Genomic DNA, 20143 nt, shown 5'->3' on the forward strand with positions numbered 1-20143 from the left:
ATCATCCAAAATGTTCCCAAAGAATACACAGCCAATCATCCAAAATGTTCCCTAAGAATACACAGCCAATCATCCAAAATGTTCCCTAAGAATACACAGCCGATCATCCAAAATGTTCCCAAAGTATACACAGCCGATCATCCAAAATGTTCCCTAAGAATGAATACACAGCCGATCATCCAAAATGTTCCCAAAGAATACACAGGCAATCATCCAAAATGTTCCCAAAGAATACACAGCCGATCATCCAAAATGTTCCCAAAGAACACACAGCCGATCATCCAAAATGTTCCCAAAGAATACACAGCCGATTATCCAAAAAGTTCCCAACAGGAAATAGCCAATTGTTTCACAACACTTTGGAGTATCCCTTTCAAACAATACACTGTAATATTCTCTTTCTCATCCCTCCAAAGAAATCCCTCCAAAGAATCAAAGTGCTGCAAGTTTGGACATGGAAAATAATGAAATGTAAAAGGTGAAATTTCAAATAAAGCAATTATAGATGCCAACACAATTATTGATATCCATTCAAGTGCAAGTACTTATTTTTAAACTTAGAACTACTAACCGCTAACCATCAAAGTTACCCTCTTATCAAACACTAAAAATTCAAATAATTTTCAATAGGAACTGTCACCAGGATAGCTGACTTATACCCCATGTTCCCCCATCCAGTCTGATTCCAACTCTGGCCCAAACACTTGTTAATAAATACATGAGGCCCATGGACCTTAACGGTCACCTGATATATTTATACAGAGAGTTGATTTTGTTTTTAACATGAACAGAAATATTATTCAAAGTGACAAAAAACAATAAAACCACCATATTCTTTCCCCCTTTGGCCCTATTTCCGTAATTAGAATCGAATCATTGCCATGACTCAGCGTATTTCAACGATGTGTCATCAACTCACATTTGGATAAATAAAGGACATAAACAGTCAAGTTAACAACTTCTTAGGACATATGCAATGATCAGTTAACGAAAGAAATGAAGCAGAGCAAAACTAATCTTGAAAATGAAGTTGTTGAAGGTATTTTTGCACTCTTGTCTGTAACTACTATCTCACAGTTGTCTCCCTTCCAACAGAATTTTTTTATCAATTTGATAAATGTTCAAAAATTGATGCAGGGGAATATAGTATAAAGATTTTAAAATCAACATTCTTATTGTTATTGAAAATGGTGTAAACTGAAATGTCAACAACATGATCAGGATATATATACATATACATATACTACGAACGAAGTGCTACAAATGTTGTCTCCCTAGCATTTTCAGTAACGGAGGTTATAAACGCCTCCGTAAAAAGACATCAATCTACAATGCATATGGACATGGAGAAACTTTGTATGCATGGCGCGCAAATACCAAGTTCCAGAATATATCTGTCACTTACAATTTTTTTAAATAAAAAGCTCTTGAGCACTGACCCTTATACCTGTGATGACCCCATCACATAGCCATTGCTGCCACTTTTCCATGCCTACCCTCGAGCTTGAATTTCAATATTCAAATGGCTGGTTGAATTTCTAATGATGTCCGGAGAGAGTGCAAGTGTTGATGAGAACGTGATTAAAGATGGTAGATCAAGGACAATAAATGCAATGAGCACATATGAACTGAAAAATGTGTTTAATGTTGATGAAAATGGTTTGGTCTTCCACAAGCTTCCCATTCATTCTTTGGCTACAGCAAATTTTAAAAAGGGACAAAAATAATGGACCGTATTACAGTCGCCCTAATGTGTAATGCTGACAAATTGAAACCAATCATTCGTAGAATGTGATAGAAATTCATAGACTATCTAAAAATCTTTAACAGGAAAATGACTTGTGAAAAAAACATGAAGTTTTGCATATAAAGGACAATATGCCATCTCTCTCCATACCAAATTTATCGAATATAACTATACATTTTGTTCTGCCAACAGCAACAAATCATTTACAACCATTGGATACCAGGATCATTCAAGCATTTAAGAGCCAGTATCGGAGATTAAACTAGCATGGACAATGTTACTTAACAATAGTAAACTGCCTAGCGTCACAGCGGCNCATACATGGTACTATGTGTGAGGATTAAGGAGACACAAGATCATACCTGGTACTATGTGTTGGGATTAAGAAGACATCAACGACGATACTGACCCTGATTTTAAGGCCAAAATACCAACATTGTGTAAAGGACTTACATCTGTAACAGTTTTTTAACAAGGACAAAACAGAGAGTTTTCATTAAGACACTGTAAGAAACACTTAATATTTGAGGTGAGGAGTGTGACGTTGGTAAGTGGTCTACGGAACGAGTAACGGTGGCCTTGTGCTACGATCAGCGGAGAAAAATTGATACCTTTGATTTGGTGATTGGGAAGTCATGAATCCCAAGTATTTTCAGAAAATAAAACCAGAGACACAACCTGTTGATACAGAAAAAACCAAGGGGCCATGATGAATGCCTGAATGTCTGAGGACTGGCTGAAGCATGTGAATAAGAAGATGAAAAGTGAGAACAGCAAAATCTGTTATTTGCTAACAATGCACCATCCCACCCTCAAAACTTCAACTTTACAAACAGCACATTGAAGTTTTTAACACCAAACACAACCTTTAAATCCTAACCCATGGATCAAGAAATTATCCAAGCACTGAAGTTAAGGTTCTAGAAATGACAGTGAGTGAGAGAGTGAGATTCACCAGTATCCCAGGGGTTATAAGTATTATACAAAAGCTAAATAAACAAATCTAATGATTTTACCATCAATGCTTAAATAAACTGACGTAACACACATGGAGGCACGTCCTTAAATGACTTTAGCTGTTAAAAGGATACTTTTAATGAGACCAAAACCAAACCAATCACTGCATGTACCCCCTTTCCATAGATACAATCAACCTGTCTATTGTTGTAGTAAAATGTTGATCTACTCAAAACATTTGAAGCATGTGTGAAACAGTACCATTCCAAATGGCATTGATATCCCATAATGACACTGTAACCTCAATCCAGCCTCTTGCACACAATTTTTGACTGTTGTTGGACACAGTGGCCATCCATGGTTGCCAATCACATTCAGTTGCCGTTGAAATAAAACAGACATAAACATAAACCAGACAGGTGTGTAGTGAAGAGAAGCTTGTGTTGGTACGGTATTGAGATCACTCCACCAAAATGGGTCTCAGATTCTTGATTTTTCACAATTTGGTGGAGAGGGTAGGCCTACCACAAGGCTCTGTTACATATGCAAGACCCCACACTTGTCTATTTCTATCAAATCAGAAAGCACGAGTTTATTGTGCGGACGAATATAATCACGAGTGCGCGAAGCGCATGAATGAATATATACGTCCACGCAATAAATGAATGCTTTCTGATTCGTTAGAAAAACACAAGTGTGTGGTCTTGCTTTTATCACATACCTTCCGTATTCGGTAGAGATCGATACAAAGATGTTATAAACTTTGAAATTTTTTGCAAATACCGGGAACTTTTCAGTCCGCCATGACAAGGGGATTCCCATAAAAAGCAGTTCCGTCTAGTAGGTAAATACAACATTCTGTATTGCATATGTGCAATACAGAACGTTGTATTTCTTGGTCTGAAAATTGCTTGTATTACTATAACAAGATTCAACAGGTATGTGATCAAAAGCCATACCTGATTTTTGACCAGTACCTCTTGGACAGTTCACTTAATTTTGTTAACAAAAAGCAAAATAGGCCAAATGTATATATGTTTTGTTTTTCTTTTCACTAGTATATAAATAGTGATTATTTTAATTTATGTTGATATAGCAATTTTTTGTATATATGCTTAAAATTTTACATGGCATATTAATAATGACTTACCTGGTATATAAATTTTGCTCATTCTAAAATTGTTTATAGATGTAATAAAATATTTTGTATTTTGGCCTTGAATTGAACCATAATTAATTAATCAATTTCCCCAAACGCCTAAATTCAAGTTTGATGAAATGGGTTTTACAGTTTTCCAACAATTTTTCGAAATGTCATATAACACTTTATTATCAAAATGTTGAGCTATAGATTGACACACTAATTTCTAATTTGTCCGAAACAATGACCAAATTGTTGGTATCCGTACGTAGTCTGCTTAGGCTTAAGTGACTGCAGTATTTTAATCAGATTTTTCTTTTTTAATTTCAAAGGGACATCCATGATGGATCTTTGGCCATTTGAATCTGTCAATTAAAGAATGTCTGTCTTCCACACATGTTTAATTCAGTAAAAACATTCTGGACCCAGGAAGAAGAGAGACAACTCCTATTTTCTACATGGCATTTCAGTCAGATGTTGATACATGCACACGTACTGGGCCATTTTCATTTAACCCTTTCACCACTGTAGACCATAATGGAGCTCCTCTAGATCAATGCATGGTAAAGTCTACTAAAGTTACATAGGGGTAAAAGGGTTAAACGGTTAAATTGGTCGGACCACAGTTGTTCGTTTATTAAATAAGGTCGGACCTAGTAATCTGATGCTGCGTTTTCAAGCGAGCCTTGACAAAGCCTTGCAAGGCCTGCATAAACATTTGCAGGTCTGCCAGGATTTGTACCCAAAATTGTTACATTTAAAATCGGACAAACCATTTTTTCTGCATAAATGAACAGGCCCCCCTGGTATCAAATGAGGACAAGAAATACAGATATGATCAGCGACAAATGTTAAAGGAATCTGTACAATTATAATTTTAACACCAGATCGATTTAAAAACCTGGTGAAGTTATTTATATATGGTGTGAATCAAACAACTCTTTGTTTGTCCAAACTGTGGCTAAACACCAATCAATGACAGGGAGTCGGTCGACACGTCCCAGCTGTCTCTTACAGGTGTAGACAATATTGATATTCAACTTTGAGACAAAAGGGAGAATAAGTAAAATCAATATCTGTGATATATCTGTAATGAGAGGATCATAAAAGAATTGCTCCGTCATTATTTTCCGTCTGTGAGACCTAAACAATATACTGTATCATTTCCTTGTGTAAGACCTAAACAATATACTGTATCATTTCAAAGCTCAATAATTTCCACTATAAATTAATGGTGCTTTGATTGCTAAAGGAATCTGTTCAACTGATTTTGTTCTGTTTTTTCTTTCCTATAAGTAATCACTGGTAACATAATCTAAGCTGTAGAATAGCAATAAAGGACACACAAGTATCATCACAATGTACAATGTTGTGTATACATGGTCATCATGACCAACATAACTTGTACATCACTCAAACAATGTTACTATGTATTAATTCAGTAACAAAACACTTTATATCACTTCATACCACATTTGGTTCAAGAATTTTTTCCTTGGTAACAAACAGTACTGTCAATTTCTTTTTCATATTATTTTCCATAATGAAATAACTCTGACTAAGTGATTCTAAAGAATAACATGTCTCACTTATCCCAACTTTGGCAATCAACAACCACCGACTTCAGAATCATAGAAAATCACAGAAGCTTCTCAATCATATTGACAATATTACTGGAGTACAGGACCAAATAGATTAGGATCCACATTGCAATAAATATTAATTTGAAAAATCGAGTTAATTTTTCATTTTGAAAATGTCATTTGAACTTTGGAACATAAATCTTCAATTAAGAATAAAAAAAAAAATCAAATTTAAATTGTAATTAGAATCAAATTTAAAGTTTGAAATTTTCAATTATTTCAAATCAAAGTTACGAATTTCAGATTAAGTACATGTAACCTTCATGTCAAACTTTTAGATATATGAAACTTATTACAATGTATTGAAATAATCATTGTTTTTACAATTAGATAATTTAAATGTCCAGCATATGAAGCAAGTATTGACATGCACGTCCAATGAAGCATCTATAATCCAAGTGTAAGTGGTGTAGCTTTTGTCACTTTCACATTTTGATAAACACAGCTAAACCAAAGAAAACAAGAACAATTTAACATAGATGAGGATACTGGAATGTAAATGGACAATGAAATTGAGGTCATATTCTGCATCAGCAGCAAGCAACCATACAGAATACCCTAAAATTATTTTCAATCCAGGTTTAGGGTTGGTCCTGCACTCATAGTTTTGAAGAAACAGAGCTAAACACAAAACTTAACATCGATTATGAAATGAAAAAGTTGCTGCACTATACAAACTAGTCAGCCAAAAAAAAAAGGAAAGGGCTATATTGGCGAGTCAGAAAGGTGGAAGCATGACAGTACTACCATAATACAACAACAACAAACCAGAATTAATTTTGACCAATCAGAAACCAGCTTTAGGCCACAATGTTTCCCTAACGCAGTCACTCACCTGCTCTGTCTCCACGTAGTTGGCACAGGCTCCACTCTCCTCTAAACCTCGCTTTTTAGATCTTGTACCTGTCAACATAATTATGTTACAAAACCTTACAACATTGAATAGCTAAACAAGATCTTCCCTAAACAAGATTGTCCCTTATAGTGTAGGTATATTTATAACATTAACAAGATCTTCCCTTAGTGTAGGTATATTTATAACATTATAACAAGATCTTCTCTAAACAAGATTTTCCCTTATAGAGTAGGTATATTTATAACAAGATCTTCCCTAAACAAGATTGTCCCTTGTAGTGTAGGTATATTTATAACATTATAACAAGATCTTCCCTAAACAAGATCTTTCCTTATAGTGTAGGTATATTTATAACATTATAACAAGATTTCCCCTAAACCAGATCTTCCCATATAAAGTAGGTATATTTATAATATTATAACAAGATCTTCCCTAAACAAGATCTTCCCTTATAGTGTAGGTATATTTATAACATTATATCAAGATCTTCTCTAAACAAGATTTTCCCTTATAGAGTAGGTATATTTATAACATTAACGAGATCTTCCCTAAACAAGATTGTCCCTTGTAGTGTAGGTATATTTATAACATTATAACAAGATTTCCCCTAAACAAGATCTTCCCTTATAATGTAGGTATATTTATAACATTATATCAAGATCTTCTCTAAACAAGATTTTCCCTTATAGAGTAGGTATATTTATAACATTAAAAAGATCTTCCCTAAACAAGATTTTCCCTTATAGTGTAGGTATATTCATAACATTTATTGCCCTTGTTGCAGAAAAACACTAAGACTCTTTCATATCCAGGGTTGTAGGATAGGGAAATTCCACCCGAGGGGTTTTCTTTGGTAAAACCTGAGACTTTGCCAAGGCTTTTGCCATATTTGAAAACCTGAGGCTGGAATTTCCCTATCCTACACTCTTGAGCATGAATGAGTATTTTTCTCTCATTTCAACTACCAGAATAAGCTTAGAAACCATGAAATTGCGTTTGGACTGGCTACCATTTCAAAATATCAATTTTCCCCAGAATTTTGTTTTACGAAAACGAATCTGTCAACAGGATTAAGCATACCCCATATTCGCAAACACAGTTTGCACAGAAAAAATAATCTCATCTTTCTGTGTAAATATATTGTAAAAGGTTTTGATTTAACCATGTCGCCTTTTCTGCATTGCCGCATAGGAATTCGTCACGTCACATCATTGTTGAGCATTTTTTACGTCACGTCACATGAAATGGAGTGTAAGATAGAAATTCCCTACCCCCCTTTCTTACCCTGGACAGCTCTATCTTACACACACGGAAATGAGAGAAAATCCTTTGTTTCCCTAAGATTGATCGCTACCTACCCGCTCTGTGGATACTTCTGCGAGAAATGATCCCGAGATTGAAGTGAATCGGATCCTTGTTCTTAGTATTACCAAAGTCTGGTAGGGCCATTTGGTCAGCAGGGCTTGACCTCATCAGGTCAGCAAGTTCCATGGTACATTTCTCAAGCTGAAAGTATCCTTGGATGATGGGAGTTATCCAATGGCTGGCCAACTCCACTTCCTACAAGACACACAGTTCAGTTTATTGGTCTGTAGAGTAACACACAAGAGAGCTTAGTACACAGGCCTGTTTTTATTACACATTGATAGAATTCTTTTTCTTTTCAATGGAAAATTTCACTTACAATGGTATATGGATTTTGCCAACATTTTTACTTAATAATTTCAAACCTTTTTAAAATTTCTTTAGATTGTTGAATGTAACAAAATTATGTGACAGAAATAAAACTTTCCTATCTTCATAACATCTCGTAGAATTTTTTAACCAGAATCATAAACAATCAATATCAATAACAATGAAGTCACAGTATGTATGTGTTATTGCTATCTTGTCACAGACTATTGTGTTGCAGTGGGCATGGCCTTATATCAATAGCAGTATGGAAAAATATATACCAATGAAATTGAATATTTGATATGAAAACAGAGAAATATTAACCCTTTCACCCCCATGTAACTTTAGTAGTCTCTACCATGCATTGATATGGATGAGTCCATTATGGTCTACAGTGGTGAAAGGGTTAATTGCATGTATTCTACAATACAATTATAAAGGGACATAACTTTGCATGTTGTTATACTTCAATGTCTTCAGTTAAATAACAAAAAAAAACAAGAATCTGACCAAAGGCAGAATCTTAAAACATACCTTCAAAGTATCCTAGACACATTTATCACTCATTTCAGATTTACTTTATATTTTACAGTGTGTACAAAATTTTGGATACAATAAGTAAAAAGTTCCACAGCCAAATGTTTTACACCAGTAAAACAGAGCTAGGCAATTATGTGTAAACAAGATTCCCTAACAACCACAAACAAAATTCACTATGACCTCTTCGCTAGCCTGCATGTTGACAAGCTCTGTGACTAGATAACTATTCCAGAAGAATCGCGGATCTGTCCTCTTCCACATTGGTAGAGATCGGTCATATTTGTCCTGATGTTGACGCTCCACGCTGTTGGTAAGGTCGTAGGTCTCACAGTAGTAAAACGACTCGCTGTCATTGTACATCTTCAGTACCTCCTGTATAAACAACACTGGTTCAGTTATCTGGGGAAACAGCAACTCGTATCATATTTATTTAAAAAGTATATTACATGTATATAACTTCTTCACGCTCTTTATATTTCCTTCAAGGCTTTTTAGGATATAGACAATTTTTAAGGTCATAGAGTAAACCACATTGTGAGAGTTATCTCCCCTACCAGGCTTTAACAGACTAGTGAATCAGACCCAGTCCTGTAAAACAGATTTTCTGTTTCACTTATGCTGAGTGTATTTAACTCAGCAGTGTTTGACACATTTAATAGGGCAATATCTGGGATTGTGTTACCTGGTATAGTTTGGAGAAGTCTTTCAGATATGAATGAATATCTAGTCTAGAGTCTGACAAACAGACCTGACTGAATCACGTTTTACTGGCCTTCATAAATCCTTGACAACATGAACATCTAAGCCCCATTTCCTCTCCCCTCTCCCTACTTTATGTTACAAGAGGAAGTATTCAGTTTCAGTATTAGAATAGTAATCAATGAACAAATTTCGCTTAGTTAATATTGATATTGAATATTTCCTCTTTCCATTTCCTTAATAACTGTTTGAACAATTTCTTAATAAAAAAGTAAACAATTTAATCTTACATCAACGATCCTCTTGACAAACTTGTCTCTATCTTTTAATTCCTTCTGAAAATAAAATATAATCAACAAATAATGGAATGATACACAACAAAAATGAATCTTTAATCTACTGATACATTTTAAACATGCTCACCATTAATAACTAACCCAAAGATTTTCTTTAAACATCTACATTACCACCATGTTGTTGGGATATGACTTTACAAAACATGGGATTTTCTAAAAAAACTTACATCAGTTTTGACAAAAAAACACCAAAATATTTTTATCACAAAATATTTGTGAATAACACATTTTGGTATTTTGTTGTCAAAAATGATTTTCGTATACTTATAATGTTTTAAGTGTAGTAATTTTAAAGTTCAAAAGAAACTGAGAAGAGCACAAATGAAATACAAAATTTCTAGTAAACTGTTACTACCAACCTGTACAACTCTATGTTTGGTTTGTTAATCATTCTAGTGTCAGGATATACATACACGTACAATACAAAAGTATGTTTTACTTGAGGATGATTCTCATCTTTCACTTTATACATATTCACTAAGTTCTTCTAAATCCATTCAGTCAAACATAAAAAAAAACCACTATTTTTTGCTTTGGAAAAAACTGGGAGACAACAGCAAAAATAATGTATTCTAAGTTCTGCTGAAGGCCAACTGAAGTTATGTACAATGCACCTTTTTTGGTTTGACAGTTTCGGCAGCACTTTTAATGGTTTTCCATGTCTTTTGCAGGGCCTGTTGTTTTCCCTCGGCCTGCTGGGTAATTCTCTGTGTCCTCTTCATTCCAAAGTGGTGGAGTTTACATAACTACACATACAAAAAAATAAAGTGATAAAATGGGATACAAAATAGGTGGAAGATGGCAACAAAAACATCCTAGACTGAAGTACCAGGGGGTACATTGTGACAATCATACCATAATGATATAGGTTATCTGATTTCTAATTAGCAAGGTTTTGTTAACAAAGTCAAAAAAAAATCTTTTGAAAGATTCATTGAAATGATGGTAAATGATGGTAATTGATGGTAAATGATGGTAAATGATGGTAATTGATGGTAAATGATGGTAAATGATGGTAAATGATGTTAATTGATGGTAATTGATTTGCATTTAGTCCTATAGCTGTTCTTGATGAATTGTTGATGATCTAAGAAGTCTTCACTTCTGTTGTGTTATACTATTTCTTTTAGAACATCATTTGTACGTAACACTTGTTAGTGCTTTCATTTCACATTTTTTTTTTTTTTTTTTATATTTTTGGCCTAAAATGACGAAACATGGTAGCCCTTTAATAGAGAGTTAGGAAATGTTTTTTTCATAATGCTGCACCAAGTTTAAACTTCTTGAATCTGTTTCAGGAACAAAAATATGATGGTGGAAAAAAGAAAAAGAAATCTATCAACTTCCAAAATAACTGACCCCAAGATCAAGCTCCATCGGCTCCACTGTAGACAAAGGCAGGACAGTGACCTTGTCAATCTTGTAAACCTCATGAACATCATTTATTTTACCAACCAAACTTCTTTTGCGAATAAGAATCAATCTTGGATCCGTATCTACAAATTTAAGAAAAAGAAAAGAAAAAGAAAATGACTATGTATGAAATATAACAAAATGAATATTATCTTGTTCTTATCAATCAGGTTAAATACATGTTGCCATTGTTTTCCAGACATATCATAGAATCTTTTTTATTAATAGTCAATTTAGAACTTCTGTCTTTGAAATGATGTTTAAGTTGATAAAATGCATTACCTGGATGAATGATCAACTTTCCAATAACACCATACACACAGCCTATACATACAGGATTCCAGGCAGAGCACAAGTCCAAACCTAAACAAACAACAATATCAGTAAGGGAAAAAAACAAACAAAATATGTAACTACCTTAGGTCATCAAATATATTCATTGTAAACTGCTATAGCTACTCAAACAAACCGGGCTATCTGAGGTCACAGGGTTTTACTTTACATGAACAGTGACATTTGACAACTGTCATGGATGCCACTGAAAATTATGCTACCTTTGGTCTACTTAGGTTAAATAATAGATTGCCAGACTATTTCTTGTCATCTGGCAATCCTAGGTCATTGGGCTGCTTTAAGTCACTATAGGAAATAACACGAGGGAAATAGGGTATCCACAGCTCAGATCTAGAGGTGACCTACCTGAGGTAGTCACTGTAAAAAGTAAATCAAACAAGAGTACCGTAGGGCGGAACAATATACGCCCATCGAATGCCATATAGTGTTATATACTTTCTTACATTGAAATAAGAGAAAGTCTCCAGACAAAAATTTAAAAACTGAAATGAACAAAGGGCAAGAACTTTTGCAAAAATTGGCGAATCAAAGTTCTTTTCAAGGCAACCTAACAACATATCATGATTATTTAGCCTACTAAGTTTCAATGAAATCTGTCAAAAAATGTAGGAGAAGATCTCCGGACAAAAAATCAAATACTGAAATGAACAAACGGCAATAACTTTTGGAAAAATTAATGAATCAAAATTCTATGATTATAATGTATACCAAGTTTTCAAAGCGATCGGTCGAAAAATGTAGGAGGAGATTGCCGGACAAACAAAAGTTAACGCTGGCCAGCCGGACGGACAGACCCATACCATAACACTTCCGTAAAATTTGATAAAAATGACTATATTCCTGCTAAGGTAACCACAGCTGACAGGTTTATATTCCTACACAAACATTTTCACTATCCATTTGTATCTGATGTTATTTTATCAGTAATTTCTTTTAGGTAAAAAATATTTGCCAATAAAAAAATCTAGGTTTCCATTAACATATAAAGCTATCAAGCTCATGACTACTTATTTTGTTGCTGTGCTAGGCTAACAAAGCAACAAACTAAGTAGTTCTGAGCTTGATAGCTTTTAGCTTTATATGTAAGAGTTGCCAAAATTCTAGGCTAAAAAAATAGTTTTGGTTCAAAAGAAACTTTTCAATTCACATTTTTCAGTTCAGTTCAGCATGTAGTTTATGTATTAACGATAATTGAACCAATAAATGACATAAGAATGTGTTGGCACTGCAAAATAAAATTATCATTTCCTGTGCCATATTGATGAGGTCAATTATTAACTCAATGTTGGTGTGCCTAAATCCTATCAATTTTAAGTTAAATTTTCTTTAAACTTTTACAAAATCACTTAAAACACTTATTATATCTACCTCTTTATTTTAAAATATTCATTCAGTAATTTTTCAATGATAGGAAAAAAATCTCTGGGTCTAATAATTTTAAACACAGTTTGTCTACGATAGCGTTATCATGTTTAAGTATAGAGAAAAATTGAAAGTTGAATTTTGTTAGCAATTTATACTATATATACATTCAATATCAAAATTATTTTTCATTTGTATTTTTTATCTTCTGATTGGAATAAAAATAAAATTAACACAAGACATCTTGACTATTTTTTTAAATTTTAATGGTTAACTATTGCAAGCATTATTTTTTTATCAAATGTATCTTATAACTTATTCATTAACTGTGCAAAACAATGGCAAAATCCTACTATTTTGTCGGTTTTTAATTATATGTATGCATAAATTATTCATGTGTCTGCATTCAATGAGTTGGGAAACTTTCAGGGTAAATAGTGATTCATGTTAACGTAACATATTGGTAAGCAACTGGTTACAAGAAAGGAAATCGCCAATACCCTTCTTAGGCTCCAGTGTACCACGAGCACGGTCACACCACAGACTGAAATCCCCATCGTGCAGTATGTAATGGTCCTCAGTGTGATACACTTCCATGACTCTTCTTCGGTATAAATTTAACAGAGAAATTGATGAGCGTTTAAACCGTTAACCTCTAACTCTTTGCAAATGAGTATCCGAGGCAGGCAGACATCATCCGTGTAGTATCGATGGGAAATGCATCAATTTTGTTGTCAGCTGCTTTTTCTGTCAATTTTCGGAAGTGTACACATTTGTTATCTCCTCAATTAAAAGAGTTCTAATAACAGAAAATTATCTCCCCTTAGCCTCCATTGCACAAAAATGTCTTCGAGAGTAAGGGAAGACAGGGTGAGTTTTTGTATTAATCAGTAACTGTATACTGTAAATACTGTCACATTTGCCGTAAGATATGTTTTAGAATAATAATGAAACGATTGAAATGTAATAGATGTCCAAGATATCGATTAATGAGGTGCAAATATATAATTTATTTTCCACTAAAAGGCCCTCGAAAAATGTCTGGTCAAATTCATCCAACAAAAGGGGCAATCAACGATAAATATTGGATAAAGTAACAAATAAAGTGGACATGTATAGGCTAAATCCTGACTAGGCGCTATTTTCCGACCGTATACTTCAATCTCCTGTGGTAATATCAAGCAACGATTTGAAAATTTCCACAAAGATCATGACGACATATTTATAAACACTAAAACAGCCCATCATATTTATATTAGTCTATAAAATATAATCATACAAACAAGTTTGTTTGTCTGCGCTTAATGATAAACGTTCTTCAATTTAATTGTGCTTTTATTGCTAAATTCATGAATAATTTATCATCAAAATTCCTGAAAAGAACAATAACCGGGTGAACCATACAGGCCCTCTTTGTCTCTTTATAGTTTGAATTAAAACAATTTAAGAATTTTTTTTAGATTATGTACTAAATGTAGTGTCCATTAACAAATACAAGATTGAAGAATATTCATTTAACATTACATACCAGAAAAATACAAACATTAGCTTAAGCTTGGTATAGCTACTTCTGCGACCAACTTGTCAAATAAAAATATACCATATTATTTCAGGGTGGGTTCACAGTTGATAACAAGTCCTTTGTATATTTCTCAAATAAACACAATGTACAAAGTAATTTTAAGTTTTTTTATATGTAATCAAATGTTGGTGTTTGACTTTCAATAATATCAGAAAACACTATTTATATATTGTTCATTATAATTATAAACAATTATGGTTGAACAGTTTTTGTTTTTCATAATATCAAAGTCTTATACATTTGTTTCAGTCTCGAGCTCGTCGTCACCAGAGAAAGAGACCTCAAGAAGCAGTACTTGGCAGAAGACCAATACACTCACGGGTGATAGTAAATGATGATCAGAATGCAAATGGTACTGATATTCACTGAGAGTATTAATGTACAAATTCATAATTAGGTCAACTGCCAGCTACCAGAACGCTCCACTTGTTTGAATCTTAATCTTTCCCATTGCATGTTTAGGTCACCTGAGACAAAGTCTCGATCGCCTTTTGTCCGGCGGCGTCCGTCGTGCGTCCATAAGCAATTTGCATTTTCGACTAACTAAACCTCTAAACCAATTTCAAAGAAACTTTGCAGAAACCTTCCATGGCCAAAGGTCAACCAAAAATGTGAATAGTACCCAAAAAATCTATGAAAATAAAAATAAATAACAAAAAGATATAATAATTTTTTAGATGCTGTTCTAAATTAGCTCTACAGGATACAAATTTTGGCATTTGATATGATTATGCATGTTCTAAATTACATGTCATCAAACAATAGAAAATCCCCTATATTAACCATTTTATTTATTTATTTCAGATGTACAGATAGTTGCAACACGTCCAAACAGAAGCTGTATAGACCTAACAGATGATACTGAGAATGACTTTATTGACCTGACTAGTCCCACTGTACTGACAGCTCCTGCCTTTAACAGCACTGCAGACGAATCAGTCCTTTTTGTAGGTGATCTTTGTTAAATTCATATTAACTAAAAAACATGGTGGCAGAAATTTCACAACTCAAATTCAATGATAGGCTCCCATTTTTTCAAACATTACAAAGAGATCTAAGTGCTAGTAATTCTGTCTGATAACAGTTTTTTCAGTCTTGATTTGGGCCCTTAGTAAGTAGCTTTCATTAAGTCATGCAACTATCCATTTTAATGCTGTTTATGCAGCTTGTTCATTAAACAAAAAAGTGAATGTATGGTTGTAGACATATATTGACTGAACAGAATATCAATTCTGAGATTCATTCATTTGAATGTTGATTCCTGCTATCTTAAAGAAACTTACAGACAGTCAGGATAGGGTTTTGATGTTATATCATAAATAAAATGATAATGCTCAAATAGAGTTAAAAGAAACTCATTGAATTTTGATGCACAGTGTTGCATCACTGTCCTTTTTTCCCAAAGAGAGGCTCATTAAGAAATATCGTAAATAACTTTGAAGAATGTAATTTGAACTAGTTTCAGTAATCAATTACAAGCTTTAGATATACAAAGGAAGGAAGTCATTGATATTAAGCAACACCTGTTATATAAATTGGTTATCTGAGTTCATTGTAAACAGTTCAATATACATCTTTCAGCTGGTAGAGCTTGAAAGACCTAGATCCAATGCAGTAAGTAAGTCTGTCACTGATCGTTAAAAGATCCAGTGCCATAGTTAATTTCCAAACAGAAAGATTAAGTGCACTAGGTAATTCTCTCATATGTATGGTATATTGCAGTAGATCATTCTTTCACTGATAAGAACAGAACTGGTACAGTAGGTCATTCCCTCATCTAGACCTGAGGCAGTAGGTGATTTCTTTAGTTAATGGTTACAGGTGGGTGCAGAGGCAGCCCTCGATCTGTCAGGTGACCTCATCCTGGAAGAAGCCAATGAAGATGATATTCTAGCAGAGGCTCTGTAAGTGACACGAAGTCTGCACCAAAGGACTTGTTAATAATAGAAACATAAAATGTATAATGAGCTTGGTATTTATCATAACAGTCGAGTCTCTTATTCAGTAAGTATAAGTCAATGGTTTAAACTTTTTACACCAATACAATACTAGTGTTTGCCTAATTGGGTAATTTTTCAGTGACAATACCAAAGAGTATATCAGGATAATATTACTTATATCTCCGTCAATACATAAAGATTTTTTTTAAATCATCGAGTTTGTTTGCCTTTGAGGTAGTATTCTGAATAGAAGCCCAAGTTACTAGTGTTGGAGGTTAGACATTCCCCATAAAGGGCCTATATAGAACTTGTAAAGTACATGTATATCATACTTGACAATTAGAAGCCTGAGTTACTAGTGTTGGAGTTTAGACATTCCCCATGAAGGGCCTATATAGAACTTGTAAAGTACATGTATATCATACTTGACAGTGTTGTAGAAGACTCCTGATTGTTTCATCCCCAATTTTCATTTTAGAATTTAGCAAAATTCCCTACCTTTAGCAAGGGAATGATAAAAAGCTAATATAATTAGGCAGAGTCTAATTGAGATTGGGAAAAGAGGTGATCTTTCGTGAGAAGGTAATGTTCCAGTCGTTTTTGTGTTGTTATAGCTAAATTAACGACCAATGCATGGGTAATGGTAAAATGGTGGTGTGTAATGGCCCAAATTTCATATGTATCGATACCAACATGCACATACATGTACTAAAAATGTGCATATCAATACAATACTGACATCAAAGTACAATGTATATTCAGATCCAATATTAGACTGTTAATGTTTTAAATATGATTTTCTCCTTATTATACTTTCAGCCCAGAATTGGATGACTCTGCAGCGTCCTTGCCCGGGGGTAGGAAGATAACTTGTCCTATCTGTCTGGACAGTGCTGAACGGGTAAGCTCCCTACACAGAATTTATATACTAACTTACTTTCACCATTCTACTGACATAATCTTTGAAAAATTGTAATAGGTTGAACTAGCCTTTAAGGCCTATAATATTGATCTTAAGTTTCTCTCGGAAACGCATGTTTTTACGCCCGCATTACCAGATTTATTGTCAGAATTGCTAACAATATAAAAAAAAATGGAAATTGACAGTTTCAGATGGCATAATTAAGTAAGAAGTTTTTCTCCATCAAAGTTAGGGATTGGCTCACCCTGTGAATTGTACATTTCCCATTTTGTTGTTGTAGATAACGAGAAATGGCAACCGACTCAGTTCAACTGTATGTGGCCATATATTCTGTGAATTGTGTATCCAAAGTGCCATCAGAGCCCAGAAATGTTGTCCAACGTGTCGGAAAAAATTAACTCTGAAGCAGATTCATCCTATCTTTATATGACTGGTACGCAGTATTGTCGTCAATGGTGCTGTGGGGACTACAAAGTGACTTGTGATATTTGGTACGGTTTTCTGTGTAAAGCGACAGGTGATATTTGGTACAGTTTTCTGTGTAAGGTGACAGGGTGAAACAGTGCTGTAGTTGTGAAAGATAGTCCTTTTACATCATGATCATCTTATTGTGTGAACAGAAGCCATGATAATGTTGAAATGATTTTGTTATGATGTATATCTTCACAACAGTTTGTAACTGATGCTGGAAGAAATCACATCAACTTTATATACCAATATAACATGAAAAGATTCTATTTAAGATTCTCAGTTCTGAGACTATCGTGTAGTAGTATTAGCAAGGGCTGGTGAATTATATAACCTAACTAGTGCTTCAGTGAAAACTAATCAGTATATCATTTGACTCACAGATAAACTAAATAAGAATATTACTGTGGGTACTTTCCAATATTGCTTCATAAATGTTATGTGCAATGGAAGCATTGGACATCTACTTCAGCCATGGCCATCTGTCGTTGTTTATGTGGATGTTCCTCCAATGGCCAGATCTTAGACAAGTACCATATCACCTATGTAAGGCTGGTAAATAGTCACCTGGACTAACAGGCTACATTTGCCCTAAATGTGCTTTCAGAAAAAGGGAAGATGTTTTCTTTTGAAGTAAGTCACAGATGATAAATAAATAATATCCCAGGGTTGTTTTTTAACTTTTGTTTTAAGTCAGTGTTTGAACTGAATATCTTAAAAAACAGTTGATGGCATTCTGGGAAAGGAAAATTAGGACTTGATGTAGCAGTGTGAATGTCTTAAGTAATGATACAAATATGTCTGTGATATACAAGTTTACTTACCTCATCTCGTTGTTTTCTGTAGCAGGTGTCTTGACCATTGATCAAGGAATTGAGAAACATTCTATAGCAGAGACATGGCTACCTCCTTTTTGAGTTTAGATAGTCTCATTGCTTTTGTAAATTCTGTATATTTGTGTAAAAAGATTTGCTACAACATGATATATGCAAATATTTTTGAAACACTGTATATATCATAATCGCTTTGTACTTTCACTGATGTTTAAAGCTTACTTTCGTTGAGGTTTCAATCTTTCAACTTAAAATATGGGTCTACTAACATTTCACAATTCCAAATGTACACAGATAATAAAGTTACTAAATCATATGGATTTTAATAAGTCATTATGGAATTTGCCATCTGATAACTCAATGGGTACCTAGAGCGATATGTTATAGCTCCTCTTTCTGAACTTAATGCACTTTCACGAAACTAGAGCCAGTGCAGGAGCCTTAACCTGTTTGACTTTAGAAAACCTACCAGATATGTATATTCCATATATTAAACATGACTTTGATCTAAGTTTAAAAATTAGCCATAATTTCTTCAGAAATAGAAGTGAAGTTTTCTATAACAAAGTTACCTTTTTGTAATCAGTTTATTGTGTAGATATATGTACATTGTATATAAAGTTTGAACTTCATTTGCATTTTTGCAAGAAATCTGGACATGAACTTGGGATTTCTATAACATCGCACATCAAAACTTGACTGTCCGAAAAGAATTCTGAGAATGCTCTCTCCCAAAGGTGTATATGGAAGCTTGATGTTTTTAACATATATTTTACCATAATTATGACCATCCCAATGTTCCAGCATAACTTGTACATATATATTTTACAATATGACTGCCCTAATCAGCTAACCATATGTTTTTACAAGTGGTAAAGATAAGCTGGAACATGAGGGTAGTCATATTGTAAAACAAAAATGAACAAGTTATGCTGGAACATTGGGATGGTCATAGTTATGGTAAAATGTATGTTACTTATAGACACATTTGAGATATACACTTTGGAACTCTCAATAAATTTGCGACACTTTAGACAAAACAGATGATTTTACCCAGAAAGTTGAAGTATGATCCTTATTGCAAACAATACCATGATAGAACTATTAATCAAATGTACCTGTATAATAGAAAGAGTTATTGTTGATTCAGTGCTCGTGTCAGTATCGATTGCTTACATCTCTTTTGAAATTTGTTTTGTCATCAGTTCTTAATAAAGGTGTATTGTTTCTCTGACTGTATGTTTTCTTGTTGAAAGACTAGTTGTTGGAGTGATGTACTATAGTAGCTAAATTTACATCACATGTTTGTGCTAACTTGTTCCCCGCTGGTACAACACAGTAGGGGAGTAAAGGTTTGCCCTCTATTACGTTAGGGCATATGTCACCTTAAGGTACAGATTTTGTTTATGGACACTTCTTGGAATGGTTGAGTATTGCATACTGAAGCCTGGTCACCTGCCCTACTATTTACCTGGTCACCTGCCCCACTATTTACCTGGTCACCTGCCCCACTATTTACCTGGTCACCTTCCGCACTATTTACCGGGTCACCTGCCCCACTATTTGCCTGGTCCCCTGCCCCACTATTTACCTGGTCACCTTCCGCACTATTTACCGGGTCACCTGCCCCACTATTTGCCTGGTTGGTCACCTGCC

General features: G+C 34.1%; 2 protein-coding genes across 2 annotated transcripts in view; one reads left to right on the top strand and one right to left on the bottom strand.

Moving 5' to 3' along the window:
• Positions 1–20143, bottom strand: part of LOC110466317 (phosphatidylinositide phosphatase SAC2-like) — a 46645-nt gene that overhangs the window by 25397 nt on the left and 1105 nt on the right. Inside the window, exons 2-8 of the mRNA XM_021522735.1 lie at positions 11309–11389; positions 10973–11109; positions 10228–10359; positions 9548–9592; positions 8739–8930; positions 7703–7904; positions 6324–6391 (exon numbers count right to left, since the gene is read on the bottom strand). Of these exons, the coding sequence (XP_021378410.1) occupies positions 6324–6391; positions 7703–7904; positions 8739–8930; positions 9548–9592; positions 10228–10359; positions 10973–11109; positions 11309–11389 (857 nt within the window). The remainder of the gene's footprint in view (positions 1–6323; positions 6392–7702; positions 7905–8738; positions 8931–9547; positions 9593–10227; positions 10360–10972; positions 11110–11308; positions 11390–20143) is intronic.
• Positions 13563–19721, top strand: LOC110466307 (E3 ubiquitin-protein ligase RNF4-like). The gene is made up of 6 exons (XM_021522720.1): positions 13563–13612; positions 14574–14676; positions 15129–15271; positions 16146–16228; positions 17084–17165; positions 17467–19721. The coding sequence occupies exons 1-6, from the start codon at positions 13586–13588 to the stop codon at positions 17614–17616; spliced, it is 588 nt and encodes a 195-aa protein (XP_021378395.1). The 5' UTR covers positions 13563–13585; the 3' UTR covers positions 17617–19721.

Source organism: Mizuhopecten yessoensis, unplaced genomic scaffold, assembly GCF_002113885.1.
Source record: "Mizuhopecten yessoensis strain PY_sf001 unplaced genomic scaffold, ASM211388v2 scaffold11129, whole genome shotgun sequence".
NCBI lineage: Eukaryota > Metazoa > Mollusca > Bivalvia > Pectinida > Pectinidae > Mizuhopecten > Mizuhopecten yessoensis.